Source organism: Lagenorhynchus albirostris, chromosome X (assembly GCF_949774975.1).
Source record: "Lagenorhynchus albirostris chromosome X, mLagAlb1.1, whole genome shotgun sequence".
In the NCBI taxonomy this organism is placed as follows: Eukaryota; Metazoa; Chordata; class Mammalia; order Artiodactyla; family Delphinidae; genus Lagenorhynchus; species Lagenorhynchus albirostris.
In genome coordinates, this window is record NC_083116.1 from 34,277,583 (window position 1) to 34,288,161 (window position 10,579).

The 10,579-nt window shown below is 41.9% G+C and overlaps 1 protein-coding gene across 1 annotated transcript; it reads right to left on the reverse strand.

Moving 5' to 3' along the window:
* Window positions 1-3,361: 3,361 nt before the first annotated feature.
* RTL4 (retrotransposon Gag like 4) lies at window positions 3,362-8,423 on the reverse strand. Its single transcript, XM_060138605.1, has 3 exons — window positions 8,380-8,423; window positions 4,789-4,965; window positions 3,362-3,941 (listed from the first exon to the last, which is right to left on the reverse strand). The coding sequence occupies exons 1-3, from the start codon at window positions 8,421-8,423 to the stop codon at window positions 3,362-3,364; spliced, it is 801 nt and encodes a 266-aa protein (XP_059994588.1).
* Window positions 8,424-10,579: the final 2,156 nt, after the last annotated feature.

A 10,579-nucleotide genomic window follows, 5' to 3' on the forward strand; every position in this document is an offset into this window, starting at 1 on the left:
TCACATGGGTCCCATGTGCTGCCATCTGGACAGAATGGAGGTAGTGAGAATTAGGTCAATCATACACTCTTCTCTCTCTAAAGGTGCTTGTCAGGGGCTCATGTCTACAGTCATGTGTTATGTCTTCATCCACGGCAGTATATTCTGATGGTTAGACTGAACTATGTGGTATTGTAAGAAGCAATTACTTATGCCAGGTACCATGGTGCTGGGTGTGAGTAGAAGTAAACGTAGGAAGTGCAGACCATAGGTATTTAGGAATGTTATTATAGCTGTAGACAAATGAGAGAGATAAAGAGGGATACTGACTGACTGTTGAGGCAAGGCTCCCAGGGAGGACAGTCTTCAGTGGATTCACTATGGTTCACACTGTGATGCTGACTTTGCATGGTGAGAATCTTATTTTGTTTCCAGTGTGCTCAGAGGTGATTAGGGTCTGGAGAACGGATGCCATTAAAACCACAAAATTGATGTATAAGCCAAACACCAATTTATTCACTTATAATGAGAATTAACTGCCAAGTAGGCTAGAACACTTCATGTCAGCTGGTTAGCAAATTTTCTTCCCATAACAAAGTTTATATGGGAGAGTAATTAAAATCAGATTATTTCTTAGAGCATGGAGTCAGAGCAAAGGGAGTTAGGTGACAATCTTAATGGCTAATGACACAAATTGGGATGGCCTGGTGCCTCTATCCCATTGCAGGTAGACCCTGGCAGGGTCTGCTGATCAAAATCCCCTCTCTGACTCTAGGGAGATTACTGATACCTTACGGCTCTTTAACTGCCCCCTTTTCTAGATTCCATGCAAATCATTCTTTTGTTAACAATTCGTTCTTCAGACTTGTAAAATGATTAAATTCCCTCTTGCTTGGTGGCATCAATCATGTAGCAGATCTGCCTCCCTAAAACTACAACCTTGGTTATACCTGGGGGTTCCCCAAGCCTTTGCAACTGCAGACTACATCTTTGAGTAGGGTACATCTCATTTGTTCTCTGTAGATTTTAATTAGTTTCACTCTCAGAGAAATTCACTTAGGTGTAAGTTCTGAGGACTCATCCATGTAACTCTCTTTATGCTTAGTAATTAATTCATTCCAATTGAAGTGGATGGTATCACTATAACAATATTTTAAAGTGGTAAACAAAATGGTTGCTAGCTAGTAGGCAGTAAAGCATTATCCCAGCATCCTATTCATATGGTCAGCCTGGCTGTTGGATTGTATCACATAGAGCACAAGAGGCCCTTGATTTGGAATTTCTCAACAAGGAGCTTCTAGAAGTAGGAGGTGAACTGAACTACATAGCCCAGGATTAATGATCTGTTCTGAGAGGCTATGGAATCTGAAGATTTCTTGGGGAAGAAGGTAATGTTGCTGCAGAGGGAAAGTCCTCTGCAGAAAATAAAGTGACATATCTTTATATGTAAAAAGTACATATGCATAAGGAGTACGCAATGATAAATTGTGGCCCTAAGATAAAGAAAGATTGGTGATTAAGCCAACTGAATGCTCCTGTCAACATTCCAGGACGATATTGGTGTTCGTAAGGAAAGTGACCGGAGGCCATTGGGTTAGTCCTTTATTATAGAATTGGTGGTACTAGATCAGGATACCTGCAGGTAATACCAGAGTCACTTAAAGTTCAAATAGAGATCCGTTAGAGGATCTCATGCAATCCCAGTACACTAGTGGGAATTTCTTACCACAATTGAAATATGTGCATTCAGGTCTCCTAGTTGTCAGAGCATATGGAGTAAGGTGGATGTATAGCAAGCTGTTAATAAAGGAGACTCCTCGCGAATACAAATAAGAATTAGCACAGTGGTTAGTGAGGCACTGATGGGTGAAAAGATATCTGTTTGTTAGTGCTATAGGATAAGAGTAATAAGGTCCTAGCTGAGTTTAGGTATTGTCAAAGCATAATTCTCCAGGCCAAACTACAGTGGCGCTTCGTGTTCTGAGAGGCCTTGATGGCTGCTAGGAAATATGGAATTACTGATTTTACTTCAGGAAATCCATTATGGGGACATACATCAGCCCTAAGAAGCAGGGAACAAAGAGCAGGTAATTACCGGAAAACACCAATTATCACTGCATATCCTTAACATTTTAGGGATTTTTACCTTTTCAGCATAGCACTACTTTTGCTCAGAAGCATTAGGAATCCATACACAGAGTTAATGTATGCCAAAAGTACAACACAAGCAATCATACCCCCATTTCGTGAGTTTTATGTACAGATGGTGTTGATGTATATGCCCCAGGATTTGAAATGTGAGATGGTTCAGAAAATTGTCTGCCATTAATTGCTCTTCAAGAGCCTCAACTAGATGAAGGTCCCCAGAGGTGGTCCATAAGGGTAGAGCTTAGCATCAATGAGCAGTGATCCTAGATGGTGACCACACTGAGGCCTCTAGAGTCAGAAACTACTGAAGGGCCTGATCCTCAGTCTTCAGTGGAGATTTAGTTAGCCAGGTTCCCTGTCTAAGGCAGCAGGGACATGCTTCAGACACAGTAATTATGATGGGACACACTAAATACTTGTTAGAGGTCATTATCCTAGAGCATTTTGACTTGGCCATAAGGCATGCTGGAACCTGAAGTAGGTTGTTGGAGAAAAGCTAGGGCTTGGCTAAAAACATATACCTGCCTGAAGGGCTAACTCTCAAAGAAGTGGACCCAAAGTTCCAAGCAGACTGCTCAAAGGGCCATACCATCTAGTTTGTCAATAGCCAAGAGATTACTTTTGAGCAAGCAGCAGTCTTTAAATAGTAGCAAAATATATAGCTGTATGAAAAGGTGGCATAGCTGTGTTTCCATGAAGGTTGGTTTGTGTTAAGCTGGACTCTAGTCAGTAGGTGGAGCAGGATTCAGCCTCTAGTAGGAAAATGTTGGTAGGATATGGAAATGCAACTGGGACTTCAGCCAAGAGTCCTAAACCAACAGGGGACTAGGATACAGACCAATGAGAGTAAGGGTGAAGGCCTTGGGCCAACAAACTCAACCCAGGTATCTATCACCTATCGGTGGGGATGGAGTTCCCAATGTATTTCCAGGGTGGTTTCCACTGGTCAGACTGGGCAGAGTTTTTCCTGCAGGCTTTCAGTACACTTGGGAAATTAGTCCCAACTGTATAAAGTGCCTGGGAATTGTTTTCATCATTGCTTTATCAAGTTTGGTGATGGGTCACCAAATGAACAAGATCTGGTTGTTTAAATTCTCAGAAGCCTAGGAGTTCATGACTGTAAAGTGGTATCCCAGTTCCCCATCTGTATTTTAAATGTTAATGCAGGATATAAATCAATGAGGCTGGAGGTGAGAGGGGTATAAGTTTACAATGTGACCTGCCTGGGCTCCTCTTACTGGTGAGCTGGGTTATTTATCCTTGCTGGGGCTCGAGAACGTTTGGCAAGGCAATCTCTTGTGAAGTGACCAGCCTGGCTGCAGTAGAGGCATGACTGAGTTTCTTGCTGGCGGGCTCGTTTGGCTGGAGTAAGAGGCAGCTGGCTTCCTCGAAGCTGTATAGGGTCTTCCTTGGGTGGTGGACCTGTGGGGTTGGAGATCAGGGAAGCCAACACTGGGATCTGGGCCTCTGGCTGCAGGAGCTCTGGCCTGTCACTACGTTGCTTATCCAACTGAATACACTGAGTGATAAGGTCTGGGAGATTGTCCATCAGATCTGTGCCATTTACTTCAGCCTGAATGGAGTCAGCTAGTTCCTCTTGGAAGTGATCACTCTGATTGGTTTCATTATATCTCAGATTTTGAGCAAGGAGCTGGAAAGTAGTGGCATCCTGCTGAGAGAAGTTGTCCCTTTTGTCAACCTTAGCATTCATCAAGGGGTTCATTTCCTGTTTTGTGGGCTCACCAAATGACTGCTGTAACTCAAGAACAAAGTTCTCATATTGCTTCAACAGAGCACTCTGGTAGGTGGTGATTCTGTGTAATTCTCTACTTTATCTTCTGGAATCAAGTGAGACTAAGCAGAATTGAGTACCAATATTGGATACCAATGAGCAGACAGTGGTTTTGCTCTGTGATCAGACAGACGGTGTCATGAGCAAGTAGCCAAATCTGTTAACTATGAAGAAGTCACAAGGGTATGCTGAGAGCTGAGAAATGCCAAAAACTGTTGTCCACTACTCAGTGTTGCCTCTTCTTCATGGAGAATGCCAATGTTCTGCACATTCAGAAGAAATAAATTACCTTAGGACACATAGAAGATTTGGAATTAAGAAGATAAATACAAAAGTTACAGTAGATTTCTCTCCCCACTCCCCTTCTTGGTAATATGGAGGCAATTTGCCCTCAGACTAAGCCTTTGATTCTAAAGTATCTTTCTTTATCAGAGAATCAAAGAATTTTACAATCCAAAGTGATCGTAGAAATCATCCAGGCCAAATTTGTGATTTCACAGATGAGAAAACAGAGACCTAGAGAAGTAAAAATGTTTGCCCAAGGTCATACAACTAGTTAATATCAGAGCTGGCCTGTTCATCAGAACTGCTGTCCAAAACAGCACTTCCTCCAGGACTACAAATGTGCTCATTTGCTTACACTACTTGGGCATAATGATGGTTCTTGCCCTTTGCTACTCCAAACGATCAGGGAATCAGCAGTTTTGGCATCACCAGGGAGGTTGTTGGAAATGCAGACTCTAAGGTCCCACCCCAGACCTACTGAATCAGTGTTCCATTTTAACAAGATTCTCCAGGTGATTCGAATGTGCATTGAAGTTCGAGAAGTGTTGCTCTAGAGAGCACTTAGCCAGAATTGGAATACTCACTGGTTGGACTTGACCCTCAGTGCTCCAATCATAGCCTGCAGTGCTGTGAGGATCCGATTGCTGTGGTGGTAGTTAATCCATTTTTTCTGGCTTTCTAGTCTGTGTCTGAGGTCACATTTGGTTGCCATGGACATGATTAAGACATCACAGGCAAGATGAAGAGGTGAGATTGAGGACCTAGCAAAGAAGAACAGAATATTCTTAAATTATAAAGATCAAAATGTTCAGCAGTCTTCCCTGCGTTGATAACAAGAATATAGCAACCAGTAAAAGTTTAAAACAAACCCCAAACATATTGTATGTTGGTTGAACTATTCTGCTATGTAATTCCTCTCACTGTCCTTTCCTTGTGTAGTATTTAAATCGGCCATCAGTGGGCAAAAAAATATGTATCACTGAAAGCAAGATTTGATTCCCTAGGTTTTATTTGATGGTACCTCCTCTCGAAACCTATGGAAGAAATTATTGGAAGAATGAAATAGTGTACGATGGGGGGCCAGAGACTTGCCCAAACACTATCAGTTGGATGATTTGAAGAACTCATTTGCTTCTCAATTTCTTTTTATCTAATGAGGATGACTCTGGTCTACCTCAAAGGGTTGCTGTGAGTATCAATGAGACAATAGATAGGTGCTCTGAGTAGCAACAAAAAATGAGAGATTTGCTTCCAAGATTGTTCCAGTGCAGCTGAACAATGCCAGTGGTGAGGCTCTACCCTCAGTGCATAACGCCAAAGTAGAAAGATACTGTCATACCTCCTTTCATTCTTCCTTTCCATACCTCACCCATCTAGTCTACTATTTACCTTTCAGACATCTTTCACTTTACAGGTGCCCATCCATGAGTTTATTCCTGTCAACCCAGCTAGGTGTCAACTGATAGCTAATATGTTAATTATTGAGTGTTAATGATTGGCCTTTCTCAGGGTATTCATTTTTGTTTCCTCAAACTTTAATGTGTACAAAAATCCACTTGGTCCCAATCTCTAGCAATTCTGATTCAGTAAGTCTGGAATGGATGCCAGGAACCTGTACAGGTTGGCTGGCAGATTTCTGATGATGGTGGTCCTTGTGAGAAAAGCCATCCATACAAATATCATGCAATAAAGCCATATTAGTAGCATCTCAGAGAAGTAGGGATGGGGAGGAGACATATTTGGGGGTAGGAGGCTGACCCTCAAATGAGGTAGAATAGGTGGTAGCCTATTCTACCTCCATATAAAGCCACAAATTGCCCACACTGTTCTTAACAACTGCTCATCTCTCCCAGGTAATAGAAAGCAAGAGTTCAGCATGTAGGTTCTAGAGTCAGACTGACCTGGGTCCAAACCCTGGCTTGGCCAAAAGTTGTGTGACTCTGGACAAGTTACTTAACCTCTGTGAGAATCCAAACTTTAAAATGGAGATGATATTAATACGTGCCTCTTGGTGTCATGAAGATTAAATGAGATGAAAAGAGATGAGCACAGCTTCATGCAGATGGCAAATGCTCCATAAATGTTAGCTATCATTATTCTAGGTCCACAGTCTGTGTTTTAGAATTTAAATTATTTTCAGATTTAAGAAAAGTAACATAGAGTATGTACTGTTTATTACATAACACTCCCAGTAATGTCTGGGAAAACATCCCATAATTAAGCCATTAACATTTCTGCAGGAAAAAAAATGTCTGAATATTCATACTAAAAGAGATAAAGACTAAGTTCATGTCAGTTCAGGTCAGGTTTTTCTGCCAAATAAGTTTTGGCACCAAATTTAAAAAAAAAAAAAAGCTTCTGTTGTACAGAGCCTTTTGATTTCAGAATTGAAGCTAAGGGTTTGTGGACCTCTACCAAACTCTTTTTTTCTGGGGTGCAATTATAACTTTTCCTTCTCTGTCCCTGCTTTCTGCCCTTTGACTCCACTCTCAGAAGTTCCAGAATATCTGTAGAGGTCTCCAGTTTCTTTACAGAATTATGTATTCAAAGTGGCAGATCATTTAATTTTTCTAATTATGTAGCACTGGTGAAACACTTGCTAAAATTATAAGCATTAGCCCAAATGCAAATCATACAATGGCACTGTTGTCAATGGCAGTGGCTTAATCCCTCAAAGAAAATCTACCTTGCCTTATCATTTTGGAAATTGCTCTCCTTTTAGAGGTCAATGGCCTTCTATTGGATTGTTCCAGCAGATCCTGGGGGAAGAGCTGACAGTCTGGAGGAGTTCCAGACCACAGTCTTTCGGAGACAAAGTAGAGACAGAGCTCATAACTCAAATGCACAGGCTTGAGGGATCAGACTAGTGAGCTTGGACCAGGTCTGATAGAAAACTGCATATGCTTAAGCTTTTCCTTAATCAGTATGTGCTTCAACTACAAAAACAACACAAAAATAGGTTTAGTAAACTATTGCAGGTCACTTTGATGTTTGTGTTCAGTTTGAACCAAAGCCATAGTTAAGAGTTTCCCCAGATATAAAACTACTCCACTCTGGAGTCCCCTAAGACCCCATTTGGAGAAGGGCCTGCAGTATCCTGCTGCCTGTAAGGGAGCTTTGTGACCTCACACTGCTTTATTTTCAAGCTGTTCTACATAACTCATTGGAGAAGATTGAACTAGGGTCATGCAACTACCCAAAGCAGCTGCATTCTTACTCTTGTTCTGCAGATCTTCTAAGGAATGCTGTGGTCATAGGAGCTAAACTGATAGATAAATAACCCTGATAAGGTGACCACAGGGGCATACTGTTTGAACTTGTCTGAAGACTTGGGTGTGACCCCAGCTCTGCCACTATCTATACTGACAACCTTGGGCAAGTCACTTCCTCTCTCTGGGTCAGTTTCTATATCTGTATAATGAAGGGATTGGGTTTCTTGAAGTTTATTAAGATAAGAAATTCTGATTCAGGAAGGTTAACAGGAGACCTAGGAATATGAATTTTTTACAGGCACCCCAAATTATTCTGTGTTAAGAAGTCTTCAGATGTTACCTTGGGAATATTGGGTGACTGCCCACACAAAACTGTATTTGTCAGAGGTTCTCAAATTTCAGGATACTTCAGAATCCCCTGGAATTTTAACATACAGATTTTGGGGCCTCACCCCTAGACAGTGTGATTCAGTGGGTCTGGGATGAGGCCAGATAATTTGCATTTTAATCAAGCTCTGTCAGTGATGCTGATGCAGAAGTTTCCCCAGCAACACTTTCAAAAAACTGTAGGCTGAGTAATCTCAAAAGGCCCTTTCTGCTTCGGCACTATCTACTTTTTTGAAAGTAGAAAATATTTGACTCCAAAAGTGGCCCCCGAAGTGTGTGATATGTAGATTGCTTCCTTCCTAGACTCTGCTTGAGGCTGCATGGTCACCTCTAAACAGTGGGCTAGTGCAGACCTGGCTCAGGCATGTGAGATGTAGCTGGCTCAGAGACAAGAGAGAGAGTAGCAATTGAGTTGACCCTGCTCTCAGGACTCTGTAGTTCCTGCTGGGAGTTATGTACTATTCTGCTCTGCTCTGCCGTGAATGAGGTAGAAAAATCGTTCTCTTATCCCCATATCATAGACAGAGCAGCCCAGCTGGGATCAAAATGCCTATTGCTATGACTCAGACCTCATACCTTCCTTTAAGCGTCAACCTTCCTTCTGGCTCAGCTGGACCCATGGCCTAGCTGCTTATGAAGTTCAACATGTCATGAACACTATCTACAAGTATTCCCTGTCAGTTTCCCAGTTTTCCTTTCGAATGTGCACAACTCTATTAAGGAGCCATCTCAGCCTTCCTGCTCCTTGGGTCTATTTAACATTCTTCCTAAGGTCATGTTTCCCAGTCTCCTCCTTCACCTACCTTCTCTCCTTTGCCTACTGTCTCTGCTGGCAACCACAGCACATGTCTGAATGATTCTGCTCAGTCACCAGCCAGAATCATGACCGATAACCTCATCCCAGCAATACATGACCCATTTACACTGTTCTTTTCTCTCAATCCAATAAAGAAAAATGCCTAGAAGGAATGGGAGAGTTTTTCTAGGAAGGCAAGGATCTGGACACTGGATGGAAGGCAAGGTGATCTGCCATTAGGTGGACATGATAGCACTAGGGTTGAACACAGAGTATTGTGTGGAGTCAAGGAAAAACCCCAAAGATAGACTCTATTGCTTCTTTGCTGTACTTGCCAATTTGATTTCAATTGAGGGGTACCAACGTTATATGGGTGGTGAAATGAAGACTTCAGGGAAAGTAGCCATGTTTTGGAGGTTTGTCAACTCCTGAAGATCAAGTGTGCTGCTACTTACAGCTCATAAGAGATGTTATAACATATGGCAGATAACCTTTGCAGCAGGATTGGTTCGAAGTCTCATTTCAGGCCTGCAAGTGCTGAAGACATGGCAGGCCTCTGACACACTGTAAATGCAGAGATTTTCATTTGTATTTGGTAAGAATAGGAAAGAAAAGTCCTGTTTTCCTTCAGTTGTATCCACCATTTTTGTAGGTCTTTGGTAATAACACTTGTGATTTCTTGAGTACCTAATTTATGCCAGCTTACATACTCTGATTGGTACTGGCTGCCTGGAGCTGTATGTAAGAGGATTCTGGACCTGTAACTGGCCTCACTGGTAGAATGTTGTGAAGGATTGTCAGTGTCTGCCATGGGGTCTGGAGGGATAACTGCAACATGCTGAACATGCGTTTGTTACCTCTCTTGTAGACTGTATGATCCTCACAGTAGTCTTATGAAGTAGGTATGATTATTTGCATTTTACATATAAGGAAGCCAAGCCCCTACCTGCACTTCAGAACATGTAATCATGCCCACTCCTGCTTTTAATCTCTTTCTCCCCTCACCTAAAAGCCCTCTTCTTCCTATGCTCAGCTTAAGTTCAGCCTCCTCGTTGCTGCCTCCTCTGACTACTCAGACCCTTACTAACTTCTCCATTCCCTGAACCGTGTGGAAGGACACATGATTTTATGTTCCCTCCTGGAGGAAGCCTCTTTCTTTTAAACTCCCACAATACCTTGCACAGGGCTGGTTCCATGGGCCTTATGTAAATCTGTGTTGATGGATACACTAAGATGATAAAGGGCTAGGGGAAGGACAAGCAAAAGAATCCCTACCAGTAGTAGCCTGAGGTTAAAATTGTGACAAGAAAAATAAGACCTGGAATCCAGTCATGAAAATCTGATCAAAATGGGAGGAAGCTGAGTAAGCAAGCAGGGGGATGGGAGCTCTGTAGAAGTGGTCTGAGCTTGAAGGAAAGCCCAGCAGGCATTGGTATCACCAGTTTTTGGCTTTCTATCCACTATCTTCCTTTCTTCCTTAAGCCCCATAAATTCAATGATTTTTATTTTTTGGCAAGGCAAAACAAATGATCATGTCTGACAAAGACTTCTTTACTACTTCTAGGTTCAAGGAAGCAGTCTGGGAGAGTGCTTTACATAACTGAGTGTGCACCTTGTCATGTTTTATAAGAACAGTGAGATAACATTCTAAATTGGGACCATCTCAATAAATCTGGGTTGAGCTATCACCATACCCATCTAATCAATATGTGAAAATATTAAAAGAACAACCAGAAAGGAATGATTAGGTTCTTATCCCCATTGAGTTTCACTGTCTATGTGTACAGAAATTTAAGTATCTTAAAAATCACTTTAATATTCATTACCTCATTCAATCTTGACCACAATTTTGTCATTTTTCAGGTCAGAAAACCAAGGCACTGAGATTTTAAGTAAAGTCAAGGGTCAAAGGGGAAACTTGATACATGTGTAACTGTCTCTGGAGGACTCCTGTGTGGAATACTTGTTCTCAGAGACAAG

What these genes read in the sequence shown, in the direction of transcription:
- RTL4 (XM_060138605.1), bottom strand. Translation starts at nt 8,423, where the DNA reads ATGGGTCCAGCTGAGCCAGAAGGAAGGTTGACGCTTAAAGGAAG. An exon ending in AGGTTGACGCTTAAAGGAAG is followed by an intron (nt 4,966 to 8,379) that starts GTATGAGGTCTG and finishes CTTCTTTGCTAG; the next exon opens with GTCCTCAATCTCACCTCTTC. An exon ending in CTGAGGGTCAAGTCCAACCA is followed by an intron (nt 3,942 to 4,788) that starts GTGAGTATTCCA and finishes AGAATTACACAG; the next exon opens with AATCACCACCTACCAGAGTG.